The 26,529-nt window shown below is 44.2% G+C and overlaps 1 protein-coding gene across 2 annotated transcripts in view; it reads right to left on the minus strand.

Annotated features, from left to right (window-relative positions):
* Positions 1-2,233: 2,233 nt before the first annotated feature.
* The window catches only part of LOC143927459 (cadherin-related family member 4-like), a 50,132-nt gene continuing 25,836 nt past the window's right edge, over positions 2,234-26,529 (minus strand). The window contains exons 11-20 of one of the 2 annotated variants that reach the window (XM_077451542.1): positions 25,427-25,529; positions 24,251-24,463; positions 22,905-23,050; positions 17,358-17,502; positions 14,020-14,237; positions 13,120-13,259; positions 10,833-10,889; positions 9,048-9,147; positions 4,209-4,327; positions 2,234-2,521 (exon numbers count right to left, since the gene is read on the minus strand). In XM_077451542.1, the coding sequence (XP_077307668.1) occupies positions 4,250-4,327; positions 9,048-9,147; positions 10,833-10,889; positions 13,120-13,259; positions 14,020-14,237; positions 17,358-17,502; positions 22,905-23,050; positions 24,251-24,463; positions 25,427-25,529 (1,200 nt within the window). In that variant the 3' untranslated portion in view covers positions 2,234-2,521; positions 4,209-4,249. The remainder of the gene's footprint in view (positions 2,522-4,208; positions 4,328-9,047; positions 9,148-10,832; positions 10,890-13,119; positions 13,260-14,019; positions 14,238-17,357; positions 17,503-22,904; positions 23,051-24,250; positions 24,464-25,426; positions 25,530-26,529) is intronic. The other variant, XM_077451541.1, reaches the window with a different exon arrangement.

A 26,529-nucleotide genomic window follows, 5' to 3' on the forward strand; every position in this document is an offset into this window, starting at 1 on the left:
GATCCTGCATGACCACTCACCTTGGCACATGAACTGTGCAAGTTTAGGAGATATTCGCAGTAGCTACCGGTAAGCCTTATTATAGGTCTTAATATAGGCTTAGCTGTAGGTACAAGTGGTAGTACAGAGTTTACCACCACGCTAAGGAACCCTGGTGAACCTTGAACTTCTTGCACCTCCTACAAACTTCCTATTAAGCCAAGCCTTTGCTCTGTTTGGCAGATTCTTGTGCCCTTTCCAGCCAATGTCTTGCTCCTTTTCATACCTGCAGCTGCCCTTTTCTCCACTACCACACTTTACTGACCTTGGGCTTGTCCGGCACCTATGCTTCCGCTTGGTCCCATCCTGCAACCACCTGTTACTGACCTTTGGCTTATTTTCTGACTACGCTCCTGCTTGGTCCCAAACCCGCGACCACCTGTTACTGACCTTTGGCTTATTTTCTGACTACGCGCCCGATTGGTCCCAACCTGCAACCACCTGTTACTGACCTTATTTTCTGACTACGCTCCCGCTTGGTCCCAACCCGCAACCACCTGTTACTGACCTTTGGCTTATTTTCTGACTACGCTCCCGATTGGTCCCAACCCGCAACCACCTGTTACTGACCTTTGGCTTATTTTCTGACTACGTTCCCACTTGGTCCCAACCCACAACCACCTGTTACTGACCTTTGGCTTATTTTCTGACTACGCTCCCGATTGGTCTCAACCTGCAACCATCTGTTACTGACCTTTGGCTTATTTTCTGACTACGCTCCCGCTTGGTCCCAAACCCGCGACCACCTGTTACTGACCTTTGGCTTATTTTCTGACTACGCTCCCGATTGGTCCCAAACCCGCGACCACCTGTTACTGACCTTTGGCTTATTTTCTGACTACGCTCCAGCTTGGTCCCAAACCCACGACCACCTGTTACTGACCTTTGGCTTATTTTCTGACTACGCTCCCGATTTGTCTCAACCGGCAACCATCTTTTACTGACCTTTGGCTTATTTTCTGACTACGCTCCAGCTTGGTCCCAAACCCGCGACCACCTGTTACTGACCTTTGGCTTATTTTTTGACTACGCTCCCGATTGGTCTCAACCTGCAACCATCTTTTACTGACCTTTGGCTTATTTTCTGACTACGCTCCAGCTTGGTCCCAAACCCGCGACCACCTGTTACTGACCTTTGGCTTATTTTCTGACTACGCTCCCAATTGGTCTCAACCTGCAACCACCTGTTACTGACCTTTGGCTTATTTTCTGACTACGCTCCCTCTTGGTTCCAACCTGCACTATCTGCTACTGAACCCCAGCTTGCTCACCGCCTGGTGAAGCGATCCTGAGAACTGTGACCTGGTTCCAACAAGCTGCCAAAACCCGTCTCCACCATCTGGAGAACTGACGAATACTGGTTAGTGCTTAGACCCCTCAGGTGAGACAGCGTCATCTGCCAGGGTGACCTACCAGTGTATCTATACTGCTGGTCTTTCTACTGCTATAGTTTGCTGGTTTAGGTGTACCCGTTGTTGGTTTTGTGGGCTATATAGTTATTTATAAAACTTTAGTTAAGCTATGCTGTAGAAAGGCTTTGAAAGCACGGTGCTACACAGTAACAGCACTGTAGCCCCACCACAGGTACACAACCATCCCTAGGCTTCAGAACTAAAATACAATTTTTGGGCACAGTATTAGTTGAACTGCATTGATGAACAACAAGAATAAGTCCTTTCTTGGGACTATTGTAAAAGATTATACTGACTCCCCCATCCATCGCCGCCTCCCCCTATATATGTGTTCGGCCCCTCTCAGGGCAAGGCAAAGCAAGGTCCATAAAGACATGGATGAGCGAGTTTGGGGTGGAGGAACTTGACTGGCCTACACAGAGTCCTGACCTCAACCCGATAGAACACCTTTAAGATGAATTAGAGCAGAGACTGCAAGCCAGGCCTTCTCATCCAACATCAATGCCTGACCTCACGAATGCGCTTCTGGGAGAATGGTCAAACATCCCCATAGACACATCTCCTAAACCTTGTAAAAGAGTTGAAGCTGTTATAGCGGCAAAGGGGCAACTCAATATTGAATCCTACGGACTAAGACTGGGAGGCCATTAATGGTCATGTGTGTGTAAAGGGCAGGTGTCCCAATACTTTTGGTAATATAGTGTATATACATTCTATACAAGTTGTGTTGTCCCAGCCTCTGCTGTTGGCTCCCCCTGCAGGATAAGAAGAGACACTGCACATTGTGTACACAGAAGATAATTCTAATCAGTAGATTTTATATGCAGCGATGTACAATGAAGACAATTATTCGGCTTTACAGAAAATATACAAAATCCATCAGAATAAAATGGAGTCTTTGATTTTGTGATTCCTCGGCTCTCGGATCTCTTAGGAGGACAGGTCGGTGATGATGATGATTTTTGGCGCAGATATCGGTGAGATGTCGGTGAATCGGCGTCCTTCTCTCTCTCCTCATACCCAACGTCTCTCCCCGGTGTGGCTGTTGAAGAGATATTCCCGTCCCGTCACTGCCGGCAGAGGAGGAAGAATATTAATAAGGTGACTGAAGACACTTCTCCATAAACATGGCGGCCAACACAAACCCTCTATTAACGCGCTACCGCCTTCCATACCTCTGTGCAGTTCTTGGCTGCGTTCACAAATGTCTGACGCAGATCAGCCCCCTGCGGCAGCCTCTCACTTTGTGACTTGATACAAAGTTACAATGTACAGTCTGATCGCTGGGGGGAGGGGAGACTGAGGAAATGACTCCTCTTCCTTCTACAAAGCTACAATGCACAGTCTGACCACTGGGGGAGGGGAGACTGAGGAAATGGCTCCCTCTTCTACAGATTTACAATGTACAGTCTTATCGGGGGGGGGGGGGGGGGGGGGAGGAGAGACTGAGGAAATGCTTCCTCCTCCTTCTACTAAGTTACAATGTACAGTCTGATCACTGGGGGGGAGGAGAGACTGAGGAAATGCTTCCTCCTCCTTCTACTAAGTTACAATGTACAGTCTGATCACTGGGGGGAGGAGAGACTGAGGAAATGACTCCTCCTCCTTCTACTAAGTTACAATGTACAGTCTGATCACTGGGGGGAGGAGAGACTGAGGAAATGACTCCTCCTCCTTCTACTAAGTTACAATGTACAGTCTGATCACTGGGGGGAGGAGAGACTGAGGAAATGCTTCCTCCTCCTTCTACTAAGTTACAATGTACAGTCTGATCACTGGGGGGGGAGGAGAGACTGAGGAAATGACTCCTCCTCCTTCTACAAAGTTACAATGTACAGTCTGATCACTGGGGGGGAGGAGAGACTGAGGAAATGCTTCCTCCTCCTTCTACTAAGTTACAATGTACAGTCTGATCACTGGGGGGGAGGAGAGACTGAGGAAATGACTCCTCCTCCTTCTACAAAGTTACAATGTACAGTCTGATCACTGGGGGGAGGAGAGACTGAGGAAATGACTCCTCCTCCTTCTACTAAGTTACAATGTACAGTCTGATCACTGGGAGAGGGGAGACTGAGGAAATGGCTCCTTCTTCTACAAAGTTACAATGTACAGTCTGATGGGGGGGGGGGGGAGAGACTGAGGAAATGCTTCCTCCTCCTTCTACAAAGTTACAATGTACAGTCTGATCACTGGGGGAGGGCAGACTGAGGAAATGGCTCCTTCTTCTACAGAGTTACAATGTACAGTCTGATCGGGGGGGGAGGAGAGACTGAGGAAATGCCGCCTCCTCCTCCTTCTACAAAGTTACAATGTACAGTCTGATCACTGGGGGGAGGGGAGACTGAGGAAATGCTTCCTCCTCCTCCTACAAAGTTACAATGTACAGTCTGATCACAGGAGGGAGGAGAGACTGAGGAAATGCCTCCTCCTCCTTCTACAAAGTTACAATGTACAGTCTGATCACTGGGGGAGGGGAGACTGAGGAAATGGCTCCTTCTTCTACAAAGTTACAATGTACAGTCTGATCGGGGGGGGGGGGGGGGGGACTGAGGAAATGCCTCCTCCTCCTTCTACAAAGTTGCAATGTACAGTCTGATCACTGGGGGAGGGGAGACTGAGGAAATTACTCCTCCTGCCTGCAGCAGACTGATGACATCATCTCAGCCTAGGCAAAGTCATCAAGTGGAGTATAAAGATGGCTGAGTAATGATAATCGGAATATTGATCAGAATTGATCTGATATCGGCAGCTGATAACCTGGGGCGGAGGAATGTTCAGTTCAGGGATTGTTAGAGGACTCAAGCAGCTGGTGGGCGCAGGCTGCGCTGTGGGCGGAGCCAACACTTACTTGGATCCCGAGCCCTGCCGTCAAACTGCTGCAAGAAAAGAAGGACAAGTCACATCATCGATATTACAGAGTATAATGTATTAATAGCATGTCATATACAAGACATCCGCCACGCCGGGTTCCATTCTGCAGAATTTCCTGTGGTTGCAAAGCATCTTATTATTATCTGTAGATTATCAGGATTGTTAGCAGTCATATGAAACTGCATATACATTTCTTCTCTGCAAATGGGACAGAAATGTTCTCAGGTTATTTTTTCTGAAGATCAAATGTTATATCATTAAAAAAAAAATAAAACTGTTTGAATCGGGAAAATACCAAAGTATGGCCACTAGAGGGAGCGGATTAGCATGGGAGATAAGCATGTTCTTCACCTCCATCTAGTGGCCATATATATGAATAACATTTGATGTGCAGAGAATACAGCCTGAGATCATTCGATTTTCATCCATTCACACCAAATTAATTCACAGGCAGTTCTCCAGGACTAACAGCAATGCGATTTTTCTATTGTTTCATTTATTCATTATAATTTATTTAATATAAATAAACCCCAAAGTGAGGCAGATGCAGATACTGCATACTTTACCACTTGCCAAATGCAATATATTATATATATATATACCGTATATACTCGAGTATAGGCCGACCCGAGTATAAGCCGAGGCCCCCAATTTACCCCCAAAAAACTGGGAAACCTATTGACTCGTGTATAAGCCGAGGGTGAGATATGCCTGTCCATCCCTGTGTGTGTGTCCATCCATCCATCCATCCCTGTGTGTGTGTGTGTCCATCCATCCATCCATCCCTGTGTGTGTGTGTGTGTCCATCCATCCATCCATCCCTGTGTGTGTGTCCGTCCATCCATCCATCCATCCCTGTGTGTGTGTGTGTGTCCATCCATCCATCCATCCCTGTGTGTGTGTCCGTCCATCCATCCATCCATCCATCCCTGTGTGTGTGTGTCCATCCATGTGTGTGTGTGTGTGTGTGTGTGTGTGTGTGTGTGAGGCCTTGTGTGTCCAGCCTACCTGTGTCCCCAGCCTCCGTCCGGTCCCGAGCCTCCGTCCGGTCCCGTCCGGTCCGGTCCCGTCCCGTCCCGAGACTCCGTCCGGTCCGGTCCCGTCCCGTCCCGAGACTCCGTCCGGTCCCGTCCCGTCCCGTCCCGAGCCGAGCCGAGCCGAGCCTCCGTCCGGTCCCGTCCCAGGATCACCGCTCTTCGTCGGCGCCCATTTTCCTGTTCAAATGCCGCGCCTCCCTGTCTGTGATAGGCGGAACACAATTTCCCAGCAGTCTGTGTTCCGCCTATCACGGCCATCCTTTCATCCTCGTCCGTAGTACGAGGATGAGCGGATGTCCGTGATAGGCGGAACACAGGCTGCTGGGAAATTCAGTGTTCCGCCTATCACAGGCGAAGGCGGAGCCGGAGGCGCGGCTTTTGAATTAGAATAGAATGGCCGCTGTCTGTCTGCTCGACACGCTGATCGAGCAGGCAGACAGCGATGACTCGAGTATAAGCCGAGGGGGGCACTTTCAGCCTCAAAAAAGAGGCTGAAAATCTCGGCTTATACTCGAGTATATACGGTATATATATATATATATATATAATAAAATATAATATATATATATATATATATATATATATATATATATATATATATATATATAAAATATAATATATATATACATACACACACACATCAAGTGGTTTACCGGGGTGAATCCATAGGTGTGAGCGGCCTATTGCATTAGGGGTGTGCACCCCAAATCTCAAACACATATGACCTTCTCTGCAGCCTCAGCTGCACGGGCCAGCAAATGAATGGGAAGTGCTGAGCGGCTTCCTGTTCCTTCTGAAACTGAACCATAGTAAGCACAGTTTACTATGCTTCAGTTATGAATGAACACAGTGAGCGAGTGGGTTTACTCTGTTCATTTAGAAAAGGAAGGGGCTAGTCAATGACATATTGACTAGCCCCTTTCCTCTGCTCTCTATCCAGCAGCCAAGGGAAGAGGCGGGAAGCCAGCAGCACTGTGGGGGGGGGGATATGGGGGGGGGCAACATGGGGGGGTAAGCCCAGGCAGTAGGGGGGAGTCTACACCACACAGAGTGATTAGGGTGTGCCCAGGCACACCTGGCACCCCCTGTGGCTGAAGCTATCAGCCATAACTGGTACTTTTTTCTTTTTCAGCTGGCGATTCTCTTTCTCGTGAAAGAGGTCCAAGCGGGTTAATTAGCTGCTGGATCGCTTTTGAGAAGCAAGCGGGAGAAATTATCTGATGGGTGGCCATAGAAAAATAAAAAATGATAGCTGCAACTCTACCGTGAGGTACCGTACACATTAAATGATTATCACGCTAAATAAAGGAACAAAAGTGATTATTGATTATATCACATATTAAATACCCACAAAAAAAAAAATGTAAGAAATTAAGAAAAACCCAAAAATTCAATCTGCGATAATTAAAGTCGAATATGCACCATAGAAAAAATAATTAATAAACAGTCATCCTCCACGGTGACAAAAAGAATGCGTAGAAAAGCCCAAATTTTCCACCACCAACAAGGGTTAATCGCCCTCGTGACATCACCACCATACAGAGGGAAGGCCACGCCCACCAGAAGCAATGTGGCCACCTAATCAAAGGAAGGTCATAAACGCTTTCACGAGGGTACACAGCCTGGGATAGCTCAACAGCCACTCCTCAGGTTTCCCACCTAATGGTTGATGATGGTCATTTCTCAGTTGGGCATCGCCCCATAAATCAATCCATACGATCCCTAGAAGATATAAAGTGCTCCGATCGGGTAAAACTTTAACACAGCTTTACTAATTGATAAAATTACACTTACAGTGTTTTGATGCATAAAAAGCACTTTTATATAGAGCTCTTACTGGCCAGACAGCAGCAACCCACACTTCCGGGAACTTTGCAATGACGTCAGCATGTCGCTCCGCCCTGCGCATTTCGTCACACGTGACATGACATTAAAGCTTGACGTGTTGGGTATATGTCTACTCAATGTAACATCATCTTTTAGATTTTAACCCATTCACTTTCACTACTCAGACCCTACTTTGTAGGTGTCACGGTGGAGGCAGCAGCTCCCTTCAAAAATAGGTTTTTCCATCAGCACAGAACCACTATTGTCAGGGCTGGGCCCAGCCCTTCCTTCCCTGAGCTGGCCGCTCATCTGTCAGCTAATTGCCAGCTCCTACCTCTCTCCACAGTTACTCAGCTGTTGATGATATCCTGCTCGTCAGTCCTGCCTACTTAAGCCGTCCAGTCCAGATGATCTCCGCTTTCGCCTTGGTCAACATCACAGAGACTATCTCCTGTGTTCCTTTTAAAGACTTGTTTGGCTGACATCCCGTCTGGCTCCAGATCCTGCTTGCCGTTTTACTACGCTCATCTCCGGCTCCCTGACGTTTGGCTTGTCTGACTATCAGTTCCTGTTCCTGAACTCTGGCTATGTTTTATTTACTTTTATTATTAAACAAGTGTGATTTAACTGTACGTCTCGGTCTGATTTCATGGTTTCCGACAACTACATTATCAATTAACCGAAAAAATAAACCAAAAACTACTTCACTGTTAAAATTCCTGAATACAGAAAAACAATATATAAAGTGTGAAAAAAAAAAAAGTTGCACTGTCTGTTATCTAACAGGGAAATAATTTAAAAAATTCAGCAGTTTGGTTTATTTTTTTGTTTTTAGCCCAAGCTTATTTTATAAATCTTTTATAATTTTACCAAAAAAAATGGGATTTTATATATATATATATATATATATATATATATATATATATATATATATATATACCGTATATATATATATATATATATATATATATATATATATATATATATTTTTTTTTTTTTTTTTTTTTTTTAAAGTTTGCAATAATTGCCATTTTATTATCTAGGGTTTCTGCTAAAAAACAAAAAAAAAACATGATTTTTGGGGGAGTCTAAGTCATTTTCTAGCAAAAATACGATTTAAACTAAACAAAAAGTACCAGAAAAGGCCTGATCAGCAAGTGTTATCTATAGCATGCTAATTAAATGGAGGTCAGGTCATCTACGTTAGTGGGGGTCTCAAACTGGCAGCCCCCCAGCTGTCACGGAACTACAATTCCCATGATGCATTGACGGTTACAAGCCTGGCTCCCACAGGCAGAGGCATGATGGGACTTGTAGTTTTGCAACAGCTGGAGGGCCGCCAGTTTCAGACCCTTGATTTAGGTGGTTATAGATGAGCTGATCAAATATTATCCATTGAGAATAAACAATGTTAATGGAGGAAAAAAAAAAACCCTTGTTATGACCACTAGGTGGAGGTGAGGCGCATACTTATTATTTATGATACTCAGTGACATCTAGTGGCCATAATGCGGTATTTCCACCCATTCACACCTTTTTTTTTTTTACAATAAATAAATATTTAATCTGCTTGAACAAATATGGCCTGAGAACATTAGATTTTGCACATAGAACGAATGTACACAAAGTTTTTCATATATATGGATACGACATAAAAATTAAGATTGGTGTCCCTCAACTGACACTTCGGCATCCCCAAACCTGAGATTCCCAAGCTGGAAGGATATTCAGTAAGGTGTCTTCATTTTTAATTTATGTGCAGAATGCATGTAACACATATTTATTTTATTGTGATGATTATTATTATTTGATACCGGTGCCCCCCCCCCCGTTATCGGGGTGGTATTGGATGATCACATACCAGGCTTAGCGGGCTGACTGGAGCGACATCCTTCTTCTCCTTGGATGGGGGAGGCGGCTGTTGGTTCTGGTTGGTGTTCTGGTTGGTGTTCTGTAATGACCTGTAAGGGGGAAAACCATCTGGTAACAGCAGGTTATCACCCCGTATAGCCGGACACAGAGGTGTGGAGCCAAATAATACTTTGAGTTACTTTATCTGGATCTGTATAACTGTTCCAGGTTAGTGACCAATAGCATTGAAGGCAGAGGCAGGGCCAAGACAAGGGGTGGGCAGGAGGGACGGTTGCCCTGGGCACAATGGTTTACTGTAGGGATGGGGGCGCCTTCCTTCTGTTACAAGGTTGGCAGGAGTAGTGCTAGTGACAGTGGTTTAGACAAGCCAGTGACTGCTGGGCCTAGGATGCCCTAAGCTTGCACATCATTAATGGGGGTGGGGGGGGGGGTGCAGTTTGGCTTTTTTGGCCTGGGCACTGGATGACCTTGTCCGGGCACTGGGCGGAAGATCCGTGTATTTGCTAGGCAGTGCTGGGACAAGGTCTTCTAAGGCCCGGGATGGACATCCCAAACTGTGCCCCCCCCCCACCCCAAGATATAGGAGCATTATGTGTCAGCAAAAATCCTCTCCCCACCCAAAAAAAAAAAAACGAGCACCAATCTGCATGCTTATCCCCCCAAGCAAAAATTCCCTCAGAACCTTCAAGTCTAGTATGGATTTAAAGGGGAAACCCGCACCAATTTTTTAAAAAAAAATGGTGTGGGCCCCCCCCCCCCCCCCAAAATTCATACCAGACCCTTATCCGAGCATGCAACCCGGCAGGCTGCAGGAAGGGGGGATGAAAGAGCGCCCCCCCTCCTGAACCATACCAGGCCACATGCCCTCAACATGAGGAGTGTGCTTTGGGTCCCCCCCCAAAGCACCTTGTCCCCATGTTGATGGGGACAAGGGCCTCATCCCCACAACCCTTGCCCGGTGGTCGTGGAGGTCTGCGGGCGGGGGGACTTATTGGAATCTGGATTCCTTTAACATGGGAGCCCCCAGATCCTGGCCCCCCTATAGGAATGGTTGGGGGTACATTGTACACCTGCCCATTCACCAAAAAAAGTGTCAAAATAGTAAAAATGACAGGAGACAGTTTTGGACAATTTATATAAAAACGACGCCCATCCATCTTCAATCACGGTGCTGATAGTTCCGAAAAACTCCGCCTCCATGGGAGGGGTCCAGCTGACTCCAGTCTTTTTGCTCTGACAGCTCTGATATAGTCATGGGCGGGGCCACCCAGTGACGTATTGGGTGACCCCGCCCACCCTCTCACATCACATGACGTCAGAAGGAGAGCACTTTTGGATTTTCACATTCGTGTCCCATAGACTTTAATGGTGTTCGCACAAAATTTTTCATCTGTTCGCATGTTCTGGTGCGAACCGAACCGGGGGAGGGGGAGGGGAGGTGTTCGCTCTCATCAATAGCAGCAAACACAACACACTAAAACCATTTGTGAACAATTTAAGATCAAACCTGCGGTGGGGACTCTTTACCTGTTAATTAAATCCCCATTTAAGGCCGCTTACGGCAAAAAACAAACATAAACCTGCCGCCATCGCAATATTTTTATGTAAAACCAAAAAATTTCTACTTTAAAATTGGCACCAAAACGCATTTCAAATACAGCCAATCTACTGGAAATGTATCGGTATAATCTCGGCTCCTTCTAGTGGGCCAAAATCGGCGTCTCTGCGCGCCAATTATCACAACTCTGTCACACCGACAAGTGGAGTCACTTACCGCTCCTGCAGGAGGGGCTCGGTGGCATCTTTCGGGCCTTGGGCACAACACGGGTATCTGGAAGAAGAAGAAATGCCGCCATTAATCTCCAGTGTGTTTGTCTTGTAGAGCTGCACTATGGAGCGCCCACCATGATTGGTCGGAATAGACAAACGGCATGCTGGGAATTTGGTTCAGTCTTATTTATCAAAATGTGAGAAGAATCCTTCATATTTCCTAAAGAAACCAAAACTTCTACTCACCCCGAGGACGGGATATCTCCTGTGTATGGAAACTCAATTCCTACAATTCAGGTTTGCAGGATATTGTAACATTCCATCGGAGGCCTGACCTGCTCTGTCTCTGCCCTGCACAACCAATACCTCCAGCTTGCCTTTAAACTTCTTATGTTGGCCATTTTCAACCAGAAATCTGAGGTTCCATCTAAGGCTGTTAGGGGTTCCTTGAGATGTGGCTACTTAACCTCCCATTGGATGGTGATTCTGGAGCTAATGCCAATTTCTAGAGCCAGTGGCATCACACCAGTGATTGTTTTAGCTGCTGTATGTTGACCATTTTCACCACCAACATGGAGGAGAGCATTCATCCCACTGACCACCAATGTAAGGAACATTCTTCCCACTGATCACCAATGTAAGGAACATTCTTCCCACTGATCACCAATGTAAGGAACATTCTTCCCACTGATCACCAATGTAAGGAACATTCTTCTCACTGATCACCAATGTAAGGAACATTCTTCTCACTGATCACCAATGTAAGGATCATTCTTCCCACTGATCACCAATGTAAGGAACATTCTTCTCACTGATCACCAATGTAAGGAACATTCTTCTCACTGATCACCAATGTAAGGATCATTCTTCTCACTGATCACCAATGTAAGGAACATTCTTCTCACTGATCACCAATGTAAGGATCATTCTTCTCACTGATCACCAATGTAAGGATCATTCTTCTCACTGATCACCAATGTAAGGAACATTCTTCTCACTGATCACCAATGTAAGGAACATTCTTCTCACTGATCACCAATGTAAGGAACATTCTTCCCACTGATCACCAATGTAAGGAACATTCTTCTCACTGATCACCAATGTAAGGAACATTCTTCTCACTGATCACCAATGTAAGGAACATTCTTCTCACTGATCACCAATGTAAGGAACATTCTTCTCACTGATCACCAATGTAAGGAGCATTCTTCTCACTGATCACCAATGTAAGGAACATTCTTCTCACTGATCACCAATGTAAGGAACATTCTTCTCACTGATCACCAATGTAAGGAACATTCTTCTCACTGATCCCCAATGTAAGGAACATTCTTCCCACTGATCACCAATGTAAGGAACATTCTTCTCACTGATCACCAATGTAAGGAACATTCTTCTCACTGATCACCAATGTAAGGAACATTCTTCTCACTGATCACCAATGTAAGGAACATTCTTCTCACTGATCACCAATGTAAGGAACATTCTTCTCACTGATCACCAATGTAAGGAACATTCTTCCCACTGATCACCAATGTAAGGAACATTCTTCCCACTGATCACCAATGTAAGGAACATTCTTCCCACTGACCACCAATGTAAGGAACATTCTTCTCACTGATCACCAATGTAAGGAACATTCTTCTCACTGATCACCAATGTAAGGAACATTCTTCCCACTGATCACCAATGTAAGGAACATTCTTCTCACTGATCACCAATGTAAGGAACATTCTTCTCACTGATCACCAATGTAAGGAACATTCTTCCCACTGATCACCAATGTAAGGAACATTCTTCCCACTGACCACCAATGTAAGGAACATTCTTCTCACTGATCCCCAATGTAAGGAACATTCTTCCCACTGATCACCAATGTAAGGAACATTCTTCTCACTGATCACCAATGTAAGGAACATTCTTCTCACTGATCACCAATGTAAGGAACATTCTTCTCACTGATCACCAATGTAAGGAACATTCTTCTCACTGATCACCAATGTAAGGAACATTCTTCTCACTGATCACCAATGTAAGGAACATTCTTCTCACTGATCACCAATGTAAGGAACATTCTTCTCACTGATCACCAATGTAAGGAACATTCTTCTCACTGACCACCAATGTAAGGTGCATCTGTACCAATCAGCAGCTGGTTTAACAAACAGAAATATATAAGGTATGGCCAGCCTTAGAGAGCTCCATCCCCTTCCCCAGATCCTGATAATGAATCCTGTCTCATTTCTACATTCATTTGTCCACCCCGGTGTGTGTTGTGACAGAGGACTCACCTTCTACACAGAGCCCAGGTCAGCAGACCAATGGCACCGAGGAGCAGTGCTCCAGTGATTATCATGACCACTATGAACCAGGTGTCGGGCTGCCAGTACTCCAGAGTCTGATTCACAATCGTCGTTTTCTTCTGTGGAGTCTGGAAACAGAAAACATTACAAAGGATTTAATTGACTAAAAGAGAAGCATCCAACCAGTTTATATCAGCTGGCTTGGTGCTGCCAGGGGAACTCAGAGGTGGCAGTAAAGTAGATTGTATAATGTTGGGGGCTCATAAGTGGTGATTTGAGCTTCACAAGCCTTGTATTCAATAACTCTCCATTAATTCTGCTTTCTATTATAATGTTCGGATTTGAGCCTTCGCCATCTGCTGGTTGTTACTCAGCACTGCAGTTTGTTGTCTGAGCAGTGCACACCTGCCCTAATCAAAGAAGCTCCAATAGACTGCTGGACATTCAACTTGAGTCTGATCATTAGGTCAGTCTGTCTGCTGATTTCCTAGATACAGGTCTTTCTGATATTGAATTGCTTGTGGCCTTGAATATTCCTGAGAACCGTTTGGACTGGGTTTTTACTCAGCTTGGCTGTGTTCATCCCGAGTATCGGCCTCTGTCTCTCTAGAAATATCTGGATCTTGAAATGATTGATTGATTGGTGTCTTAAGGACATACAGTACATCTCTCCATCATCTGTCTTGCCTGTTGGTTGGCTGTGTCACTCCAGAGAACCCCATGGCATTATGGGTAAAGGTGCAGCATTAATGAATGGCACAATGATTGTCATAAAAGTGCTATAGACAACCGTGGGACGTTTTGAGACATTATCATTCACAACATTAACATTCACAAGTTACTTCAAATGTCTTCTGATATTTTCTTGAAAAAAAAAAATATACTCACGGGTGTGGTGGTGGTGGGGGTGGGCTGTGTGGTGGTCCAGGGGATAACGGTAACGAACACAGTGGCGGTGGTGCTGTACTGAGGGGAGGCCGTGCTGTCCGTCACCAGGATGAGGAGCTCATAGTTTTCAGGGTCGTAGACACCACCATCGGTGTTAAAGGAGAACGGGTTGTGCATGACGCTACTGCCGGACATCCAAAAGCGGCTATTAATATTTCCTGTAAGAAGAGAGGAGGCCATACACCAAAAGACTTTATTGGTAAAGAGAACCAGTCACTGACAAACATTTTGTGCTTGAGCATCACCCACCCAACATACAGTTTACAAATATGTTTCCCTCGGCTAAGGTACTGATTACTGAGCCCACTGATAGATAGAATTGCATGGTATGTAAAAGCTAGTATGTTGTGTGGAACCCACAAAAAAAGATAAACTTACCATAAAAATAAAAATAAAAAATTTACAAAAAAGGAGCAAAAAAAACCAACATATAGAAAATTTGCCTTTCCAGTGCCATTTTTTGCCCATCATTGTTCCATTTGCTCATGAAGGGATCTGTTCGGTGCTCCGAGCCGAGGCACGAAGGATTACCTCCCCTGCTCCCGAAAATCGGGAGTCAATAGTTCCCTTTCTGTCCCCTGGCCAATTTTGATGAACTGACGGGATCGCTTTACCAACCCCCACCCATATCGGTGACCCTGCTTCCACCACCTGCTAACCAATCCAGATCTTCTGATTTCAGGAGCTCAGGCTTCCATAGCACCACCACCCTACCTTCCCAAGTGATGGCCTCATCTGGAGGATATGGTTTTTGAGTCTGACATATTATGGGGTGATGGACAAAAAAAAAACTGATGGGGCCCAGGGATCACTTTACCAACCCCCCCCCCCCCATATCAGTGACCCTGCCCCCCCCACCTGCTAACCATTCCACTCTAATTTTAGGATCTTAGGCCTCCATAGCCCCACCACCATACCTTCCCAAGTGATGGCCTCATCTGGATCTGGAGGGTATGGTTTTTGAGTTGTTGACATATTATGGGGTGAAGGACAAAAAACAACTGGTACAGGAGGGATCGCTTTACCAACCCCCCCCCCCATATCGGTGACCTTGCTTCCACCACCTGCTAACCAATCCAGCTCTTCTGATTTTAGGAGCTCAGGCTTCCATAGCTCCACCAACCTACCTTCCCAAGTGCAAGTGGTGGCCTCATCTGGAGGGTATGGTTTTTGAATTGCTGACATATTATGGGGTGATGGTGATGAAAAAAAATCTACTTAAAGTGTTAGTAAACTGTTTCACCACTTGTACCTACAGGTGAGCCTATAATAAGGTTTACCTGTAGGTACTGTGAATATCTCCTAAATTTGGAGATATTCAGAGTGTATGCAGCCGATGACATCATGGCGCATGCGCTCTGAAGGTCCGGGTTACAGTGCCTGACCTTCATAGCCCGTGCCGTGAAAAAGGCTCTCGCACGCATGCACGGGAGTGACGTCATCGCGCCCCCAGCCACTCATGTAGCCAGACAGAACGGGGATTTGCCTGTTTACATTGACAGATCCCCGTTCTGGCTATTTCCCACGATCACGGGTGGCCAGCGGACATCGTACATGTACGGCGATTCGCGGGAACAATGCTGACCTGTCGCCGTAAAATGACGGTCGGCAAGTGGTAATGTGAGGTCTAAAACTTTTAATAAACTGCCTACTAGATGAGGCTTTTCCCTTTCTTTACGCACACACAGGAGCGGTGGGGCAAATCGCATGCAATTTGGACAGGCATCACAGCGCATTCCTGTTCAAATCACATGCGTCCATTTATTTTGTAATGACACAAATTGCACCACAAAATATCGGTACTTGGTATTGGCGAGTACTTGACCGAAAGTATCAGTACTCGTGCTCGCTGATAAAAACAACAATATTGGTGCAACCCTAATAAAAAAATATAAACGCTGCACTCCAAAACATAGCTCTAATTTTTGTATTTAATATGTAAAAAAAATAAAAAATAAAGTAACTGCTGACATTGATACATTTACATTGATGTCTCCAACCGAAACTGACATCCTTGATGTGTTTCACCACTGCTGGCTTTCTCGCAATGAGAAGGGAAGTCCTCCTATCCTTGAGAGCATGCCAGCAGTGGTGAAACGCGTCAAGGAAGGGGATTTCGGGTGGAGACATCAATGTAAGCAGTTTAACTTTTTTTGGACACATTAAATACAAAAAGAAGTGCTACATTTTGGAGTATGATTTTTATTAGACATGTGCACTGACAAAAAAAAAAGTGTTTGTTTTTGTTTCATTCGTTTCTTTGTTTTTTTTCAGAAATCCAAAAATTCGGAATTTTCAAATTTAAATTTTTCGGATTTCCAAAATGCGAAATTTTCTGATTTTTGAATTTTTGAATTTTCAGATTTCCAAATTTGTATTTTGGAAATTCATAAATTAGAAAATTCCGAAATTCGGAAATCCGGAAATTCCGAAATCCAAAAATTCGGAAATTTAGAAAACCAAAAATTCTAAATTCAGAAATTTGAAAATCCAAAAATTCTAAATTCAGAAATTAGAAAATTCGGAAATCTGAAAATTCTAAATTCAGAAATCAGAAAATTAGAAATTTTGGGTGGAGACATCAATGTAAGCAGTTTAACTTTTTTTGACACATTAAATACAGAAGGAAGAGCTAAATTTTGGAGTATGATTTTTATTAGACTTGCACTGACAAAAAAAGATTGTTTGTTTCTGTTTCACTCGTTTTTCTTTTTTTGCTTTTTTCGGAAATTCGGAAATCCAAAAATTCTGAATTTTCTAATTACCGAATTTCCAAATTTTCGGAATTTTGAATTTTCGGATTTCTGAATATTCTGATTTCCGAATTTTCAAATTTCTGTATTTCAAATTTCTGAATTTTCACATTTCTGAATTTCGGATTTCCAAATTTTCTAATTTCCGGATTTTGAATTTCCGAAATTTGTATTTCGTAATTTAGAAATTTGGAAATTAGATATTTTTTCGCAATTCTGAAATCCAAAAATTTGAAATTCCTAAATCCAGAAATGAGAAAATCCGGAAATTTCGGTATTAACGAATTTGTCAAAATTCGTTCAAAAACTAATTCGGAACTAAACGAATCGCACATGTCTAATTTTAATCCCAACTGCTTGATAGATGAGCAGATCCCTTGGTGCTGAATACCAATGGCGCCCTCTTTGGGCCAGGTCTGGGATGTTTTTTTTCCCCCTGCAGATAATCTGTGTATGTGCGCTCTCATTTGGAGGTACGATATGTAAAAACAGACAATCGATGCACACACCAGGAAGATATCTCACCGCCTACGATGGTGTAACTCAGCACAGAGGTAACGTCTATGTCACTGCAGGTCAGCGATTTTACTGGGATTGCCGTCGAATCGGTGGAGTGTATTGTCGCTTCATCATATGGAGGTGTACAGATGGGGGGGTTGTCATTGTAGTCCTGGGAAGACAATACAGAGAGATGAACCTGGATCGGAAAGATTGTGGAGGACGTCGCAGCAAATTCGTACATCTGAAACTGTGTATGTAGCGAGGTCCCGGGTCCCCAGAGGCCTAATGGTGACCTCCGGAGCCAGGGACAGTGGACATCCTTCTATGTAGAGTGGGTTACAAGGCATGGTGGGTGTAATGCAAGGTGAATTGATGGGCGCCAGACACTTCTTGAATGTAAAGAGATTTATTGTCTCTTGAACAGAACTGTGGGAGAGAGGGTTAGGGCCAGGACACCTGTAAGTAGTTGCAAAGTTAATTTGCAGACTCCGAGCCCTCTATAGGCAGACAGCCATGGAGGGAAAATCCAATCGTGTGTGGGTTCCGTCGGAAATTACCATTGGCAGGGACCCCGCAACTTTCAAGTCGCGCCAGTTTGAAAGGGGCCTAAGGGCCGGTTCACACTCCTGCGGTGCCAATTTAGCTCGAAATTTAATAAGAAAATTCTATAACCCCTTCATGCCTAAGCCTGTTTTCTGAAATTTGTTGATTACAAGTTAAAATCCATATTTTTTTGCTAGAAAATTACTTAGAACCCCCAAACATATATATGTATGTGTGTATATATATATATATATATATATATATATATATATATATATATATATATATATATATATTTATATTTATTTATTTATTTATTTTATTTTTTGCAGAGACCATAGAGAATAAAATGGTGATCATTGCAATATTTTATGTCACACGGTCAGGGCCAGGGGCGGACTGACCATTCAGCCACTGGGGCACTGCCCGAGGGCCCCGGGCCACTAGGGGGCCCCATCAGGGTTGCCAGCCTCAGTAAAACCAGGGATAGTATATAAAAATCTGTGTTTTTCTTACATCTGTCTCCGAAATGTCCCTTACCGACATCCTTTTGGTCTATAAATCCCAAGATTATAGCTGCCCCACCTCTCCAGTACCTTCTCAGCCAATAGAAACATATCTGTGTATACTGTGTGTAAAAGTATGTGTAACCTGTGTGATTGTATACTGTGTGTGTGTGTTTATACTGTGTGGCCCCATAATCTCTGATTGCCTGGGGGCCCCATAATATCCTATTACCCAGGGGCCCCATGAGTTGTCAGTCCGCCCCTGGTCAGGGCCGTCTTTAATATTGATTGGACCCTGGGCAAAACATTTCTTGGGCCCCCCCAATGCAATTTCACTCTTCACCTGCTCTGAGACATACAATAAATAGCAGCTAGACTTAAAATCTGTTTACTGGATCATATCAGGCAGCAATTTGCGATTGGTTGCCAGTGGTTACAGCATATAATTACTGCTTACTGACTGGTTGCTGGAGGTTAGAGAACACATTACGGCTCACTGATTAGTTGCTAGAGGTTACAGCAAATGATTTCTGCTTGTTAATTGGTTGCTAGAGATTACTGTACAGTAATACTGCTCACTGATTGGTTGCTAGAGGTTACAGCACATCATCTCCTCACTGCAGGGGGGGGCATGCAGCAATCAATGCAGCTGGCCGCAATCATTTACTTATGAATGCTGACGCTATTTACATATGAATGCCGGTATTTACATGTAAACACAGGGTCTGCAGGTGAATCATCTGCACACAACAATAGGGCAGAGCTGGGCAGCATTAGTAGCAGCACTTCACACTGAGATATCAGGACACAGCACAGGACTAAAACTTCAAAGGACAAGGGAATTTAAACTGGGATAGTTGGCAAGTATGAGGCAGCTGCTTTGGGCCCCACATCAATGACAAGGCCCAGGGCAGCTGCCCCTTTTGCCATGCCTTAAAGACGGCCCTGCACACGGTATTTGCACAGTGGTCTTTCAAACACAATTTTTTGTAAAAAAAATAAAAAGACAGTTTCATGAAGTTAAAAAAACTAAACAGTAAAGTTATCCCAATTTTTTCCGCAATGTGAAAGATGATGTTACACCGACTAAATAGATACCCAACATGTCACGCTTTGAAATTGCACACACTGGTGGAATTACAAAAAACTACGGTACCTAAAAATCTCTATAGGCGATGTTTTATAAAAAATGTAACAGCTACCAGGTTACAGCTACAGAGGTAGATCTTTTGCTAGGATTATTGCTCTCACTTGGACGATCGCGTTGATACCTCACATGTGTAATTTGAACACCGTTTACCATTTTCGGGCGCAACCTACATATGCGTTTTCTGCACAAGCACGTGGGGCGGGGGTACTTTTATTTTTATTTTTTTTACATTGTCCCTTTATTATATATATATATATATATATATATATATATATATATATATATATATATAGAATTCTGATCACTTTTATTGCTGTCACAAGGAATGTAAACATCCCTTGTGACAGTAATAGGTGGTGACAGGTACTCTTTATGGAGGGATCTGGGTCTAAAATACCCCAAATCCCTCCTTTGCACTTAAAAGTGTTCAGATCGCCAAAATCTGCAAATCTGAATACTGTCATTTTTTTTTTTTAAATCAGCGCCATTGGCAGCGGAGTATACCGGACGTGATGTTGTGACGCTGCTCCCAGGATTTTACATAGGTGACTCGATCAAAGCCGTTTTCGGCTTCGTTACAGTCTCACCATAGCCGGCGAAAGCGCCGGATCGTGGATCGGGGTCTCCTGGTGGGAAAGGAGGCCCGGGAACAGCGGCAGAAGGTGGCGGGGGGGGTGTCCTCAACTTCTCCTCTAGGATAACAGCCGATCGGCTTTTAGCTGCATCGGTTGTTACTAAAAAGCCAACCACCCGCTCTAAGAAAAATGGTACCGGGGTGATGCCTGCAGCTGCCATGAACGCAAATTTGTGAACGGTCAGTGCTAAGGGAATAATGTATGGCCAGCCTTATTGTTAGACTGTATAAAAACAGAAAGGCAGCAGCTGTCAGGTTGGGTCAGTCTGAGTCCGTTTTTGGATAAGGGTTTGAGATACAGTTGTCAAATAACAAACACACGCTATATTCTTTTTTCCATGGGGATTATGGGGCTCACACTCCAAACAGCAGACATATATTCATAAAGAAAGAAAAATAGTATATGCTTTTATTAATGATTAAGTGCCATTAGTGCTTATATGCTAATGTTAAGTGCCATTAGTGCTTATATGCTAATGTTAAGTGCCATTAGTGCTTATATGCTAATGTTAAGTGCCATTAGTGCTTATATGCTAATGTTAAAGCGGTTCTTCACCCTAAAGGGGAAGTTCTGCTAATCTGATCCCTCCCCCCCTCCGGTGCCACAATCGGCACCTTTCAGGGGGGAGGGGGGTGCAGTTACCTGGATAATCCAGGTAACTGCACCCACTTCCGGCCAGACCGCCGCAGACGCCCCGCCCCGTTGTGTTCTGGGAAACACACAGTTCCCAGAGACACAGCAGGGGACCATAAGAGACGCGCAGCGCGACTCGCGCATGCGCAGTAGGGAACCGGGCAGTGAAGCTGTAATGCTTCACTTGCCGATTCCCTGACAGAGGATGGCGGCGGGGGCAGCAGCGAGACGAGCGATCACTCGCCATCTGCCGCCGACATCGCTGGACCCTGGGACAGGTAAGTGTGATTTTATTAAAAGTCAGCAGCTGCAATATTAGTAGCTGCTGGCTTTTAATATTTTTATTTTAGGTGCAGAACCGCTTTAAGTGCCATTAGTGCTTATATTATAATGATAAGTGCCATTAGTGCTTATATGTTAATGATAAGTGCCATTAGTGCTTATATGCTAATGTTAAGTGCCATTAGTGCTTATATGCTAATGTTAAGTGCCATTAGTGCTTATATTATAATGATAAGTGCCATTAGTGCTTATATGTTAATGTTAAGTTCTGTATAATAACAGGGTTGCTTGTTATATTGACTGAAAGGTGTTATCGGAACAATTGTTGTTCCCCAACTCCTTGAAACATCTTGTTGTTCAATGTGGAGAGACAGTTAAAGTGGTTGTAAAGGCAGAAGGTTTTTTACCTTTATACATTTTATGCATTAAGGTAAAAAAAACCTTCTGGGTGCAACTTCCCCCAGCCCACCTTAGGCTGGCCATACACGGTTCAAATGTCGGCCGGTTCAGCAGGACCGTTAATGGGCAGGCTGAATGTACCAAGTTGATCGTTTGGATATAACCATCCTGCCAGACTCCCTTGCGATAATCACTGGCTTCTCCCGGCAGGGACGGCTTACCCCACCCTCCCTCACCCTACCCCCCCCGACCCCACCCCCACCCTTGCCAGGAGAAGAAAATGGCGCAGCAGGAGGAATTCCCGCATCAACACTGTGTTGATGGGGGGGGGGGGGGAATCTAGCAAATTTGCTTCGTGTATGGTCAGCCTTTTACTTACCTATCTCGATCCAACGCTGTGCATGAGAGCAGCATCTCTCCCGAGTCTCTCACTCCTCATTTGCTCACACAGCAGCGGCAGCCATTGGCTTTTGCTGCTGTAACTCACAGCCAGTGAGGAGAGAGCAGGGGCAGGGCCGAGATCCCTCAATAAAGTGTACCAGTCCCTGCCTATTACTGCCACAAGTTGCATTCCTTGTGACAGCAATAAAAGTGATCAGAATTTTTTATTTTTTTTTAAAGGGACAGTGTAAAAGTAAAAAAAAAATAAATGAAATAAGATAAATAAGAAACATTTTTTTTTAAAAGCACCCCATCCCTCCATGCTCACGAACCAAAGAAAACGCATACGTAAGTCGCGCCCGCAAATGTAAACGGTGTTCATATCACACATGTGAGGTATCGCTGCGATCATTAGAGCGAGAACAATAATTCTAGCACTAAACCTCCTCTGTAACTCTAAACAGGTAACTGTTAAAAAAAAATGTAAAGCGCCGCCTATGGCGATTTTTAAGTACTGTAGTTTGATGACCCTTCCACGAGCGTGCGCAATTTTAAAGCGTGACATGTTAGGTATCTATTTACTCGGCGTAGCATCATCTTTCACATTATAAAAAAAAATTGGGCTAACTTTACTGTTTCGTTTTTTTTTTTTTTTTCTTAATCCATTGACGTGTATTTTTTCCAATTAAATTGCGTTTGAAAGATAAATACAGTCGCAAATGCAAATACCGCACGACATAAATATTGCAACGATTGCCCTTTTATTCTCTAGGGTCTCTGCTTAAAAAAAAAAAAATACATATATAATGTTTGAGGGTCCTGAGTAATTTTCTAGCAAAAAAATACAGATTTTTTTTAACTTGTAAGCAACAAATGTCAGAAAAAGGCCTGGTCAGCAAGTGGTAAACTTTCAAAACGTTTTACTGTGAATAAACAGAGGTTGAGATTTTCCTTATATCAATACTGTATGTGTCGAATGTGACAAAGGATCTCTAGAGAGTCTCTGTAGTTGTTTCGGCAGTTGTCCGTTTTGACCTCTTACCTGCACGTTGATGGTGATTGTGCACGAACCAGTCGGCTGCTTCTGCGCGTCCGGTAAGGTGTGATTATTCAGATCCACCAGCTTGATCACCAGGTTGTAGGTGGTCTGCTTCTCGTAGTCTAGGGGGCCGAGCAGATTGATCTCTCCTGTGTGTGGAATGGGGGTACATTGATGATGGTGGCCTTCACAATAAAACCCAGGATCCCTGATAGATATTCCTGATGTCTGGCACTTTTTGGTGTAAATATGACCAAGACAAACCATGGGGGACAAAACAGGTCCTCTTAGTGCCACCTCAATCTATCATCTATATCGCCAACTTTTCTCAGGAGGCTTCTTTCTACAATACTGTGCTGGAGACAACAGACTGAACACAGATTTAATTAGGAGAATATAATTAACTCTTTTATTCTGATCTCCATTGGCTCTGATGTAAGAAAACATCCCAATAGACCAAACTGCACCCACTGAAAGCTTTAGGGAAAGGCAAATAATCCTCCCAAAGGTTTAAAAAATGTACAAAAAATAAGAGATCTAGCTATGTACAGTATATACTGGGCTCAGCCCTTCCTTCACTGAACTGGCCGCACAGCTGTCGGCTAATTGCCAGCTCCTATCTCTCCACAGTCACTCAGCTGTTGATGATATCCTGCTCGTCAGTACTGCCTACTTAAGCTGTCCAGTCTAGAGGAGCTCTGCCTTCACCTTGGTCAACATCACAGAAAGTATCGCCTGCGATCCAGTTCAAGACTTGCTGTGCTGACATCCCTTCTGGCTCCAGATCCTGCTTGCTGTTCCACTACATTGATCCCTGACTTCTGGCTTGGCTGACTATCCATTCCGGTTACTGATCTTTGGCTATGTTTTGACTACGTTTAAGTGTGATTTAACTGTACTTCTGTCTCGGCCTGATTTCATGGTTTCTGACAACAGCAAAAAAATAAATAAAAGGGTTGACCAATGGGAAAGTTACCAAAATATAACCATGTGCATGAGGGGGGGGGGCTATGTAATTAAATAATGCCACTCTTTGCAGCAGTCTTCCTGTGAGCCCGGGTAGGGTAGGGGGTTGTGGAGCCTTGACACCCTGTGGGCTCACAGGAAATGGATTGAATGACACTGGGCATCATTCAACCTAGAGGTCCAATGGTGCTGGATCCCAGAGCAGTCAGTGTGTTGGGACAGCACCAGAGAGGAGGAGAGTAATGCAGCAAAAGTTGATATATTTTTTTTAAATACATTTATATTGAAACAAGGATCTTTGTACTCTGCCGGGGGCGCTACATCCTATGGCGGTGCTATATAAATAGGGGAAACAAAGGAGGAAAGTCAGAACTGGGTCTCACCATTTCTCGGGTTGATGTAGAACATTGTTGGGTTCTGCGCACCGCTGATACTGTACTCCACGTTATTAAAGGGATAGTCAGCATCTGTGGCATTCAGCTGCCCCACCACAGTCCCAAACGGCTGGTTCTCATTGATGCTGTATGTAAGCGGGCCGACACAAACAGGTTCGTAATCATTCACCGGAGTGACCGTGACAAATACTGGGATGTTGGCTGAAAAACAAGGACAAGAGAATTTATCACTCCCCCCCCCCCCCCAGTGACCTCCATCCTGTGTCCGGGGGTGTCAGAGAATCTCAGGTCTGTACAGGTTACAATTTCTCACCAAATACTTAAAGAAGAACTCTAATGCCGCGTACACACGCTCGGACATTCCGACAACAGAATCCATGGATTTTTTTTCCGACGGATGTTGGCTCAAACTTGTCTTGCATACACGCGGTCGCACGAATGTTGTCGGAAATTCCAAACGTCAAGAACGCGGTGACGTACAACACGTATGACGAGCCGAGAAAAATGAAGTTCAATAGCCAGTGCTTGAATTCAAATTGGAATTCAAATTTTTGGCTGGTGGAAATTCGGACAGCTAAATTCCGATGGAGCATACACACGGTCGCATTTTCCAATGAAAAGCTCTCATCGGTCTTTTTCTGGCCGGAATTCCGATCGCGTGTACGCGGCATAAGACAAAGAATGTGCTAAGAAAGTTTGTTAGTTCTTCTAATCATTAGTGGGGCCAAATCCACATTCATTCTTGATCAAAAAAAATTCAAAGGAGTTGGATGGAAACTTTTTCTAAAACGCATTCCTAACAATGTGTGTGGCTTTGCGTTCTGTAAAGTCTATGCATTCCAAAATCAAATGATAAAGTGGTTCAAAAGGCCCTGCGAATGCCCCGCAACCGCGCAAACTGCACATGGTTGCTGTGCACTAGCACAGGGTTCAAGGCAATAAAGCAGTTGGTGAGCAGGCCATACAACACCTCCCCACCTGTCAAAAGCTCCCTGAAGAGTGATTCTGAACATGGATTGTTCTTCAGACACTGAAACCAGTGTGAAGGAGACATTATTTCTCAGTGAGATTTGAAAATGACCGTCACATGAGTAGATATGGAAAACCGTGTGTTAAAACTTTGTGAACTCAGCTTCTTATTCATAAAGTAATAAAACAACTTACCGGTCATTTTCGGCGTGCCATTGTCAGTCACCACAACGGTGGCCGAATATTGGAAATTCACGCTCGCCATTTCATAGGAGTCGTAATTCAGAGTATTATTGATCTGCGCAAGAGGAGGGAAATGTCTGAACAAAGATTTGTCATTATTGGGGTTCAGAACAAAGAGCCGAAATAAAGTACAAACTTCTCTCCAATAAACCAGCTACCCGGCCCCTATTATAAAGAATCTCCGTTTTCTCTCATAGGTGGAGGAACGCCTTGTGTGCTCTGTGGGAACCTTAATCACTTCAGGATTTTAAATGTACGAGATACGTTCACGTCAACGAAGTTTGTAGGACGTATCACTTACGTCCTGATCCTCTCCGACTGTCACAGCTGTCGGCAATAAATGGCTGTCAAAATGCCACTCCTGTGTAAAATGTGACAATGTAACAATTAGGGACGCACCGATATCACTTTGTTTTAAGACCGAGTACAAGTACCAATAGTTTTTTTTCAAGTAATTTTCTTTTTTACATTTTATTTTTTTTTATTATTTTTTACAATTTATGTTTTTATTATTTTTTTACCATTTTAAAAAAAAAATTTTTTACAATGCTTTCTTTTTTGGGGGGCGGGGGGGGGGGAGTAGATGGTGTCAGTGTTTTTTTTGTTTAATGTTGAAATATCTATTAAATGTTTTTTTCTATTTTTTTTTATTATTATTATTTTTTTATCAGATCTGTTGGGGGGGGGGGGGGGGGCGACTTTGGTGATGAGATATCAGGGGTCTAAACAGACCCCTAATATTACCCCTTTGAGTTATGAAAAAAGGGACTGAGGACACAGATTCCCCAGTCCCTTTCTCAGCAGCCTCAGCTGCACTGAAGACGAATGGACACGAGACAGCGGCTCCTCTCCATTCATAAACTGAGAAATCATAAACACAGTTTACGACGCTCAGTTATGAATGGACAGTCAGTGATCACTGACTGTGTGCATTCAGAAAAGGAAGGAGCCGGTAAATGACATATATACCGGCCCCTTCCTTTGTTCTCCATCCTGAAACATCTGGGACAGGGGGGGACCAGAGGAGGACACGGAGAGCCGGGGAGGACACAGGG

The sequence above is a fragment of the Lithobates pipiens genome, unplaced genomic scaffold (genome assembly GCF_037356315.1).
Source record: "Lithobates pipiens isolate NorthernLeopardFrog02 unplaced genomic scaffold, aLitPip1_a1.2 Scaffold_23, whole genome shotgun sequence".
Taxonomy (NCBI): Eukaryota; Metazoa; Chordata; class Amphibia; order Anura; family Ranidae; genus Lithobates; species Lithobates pipiens.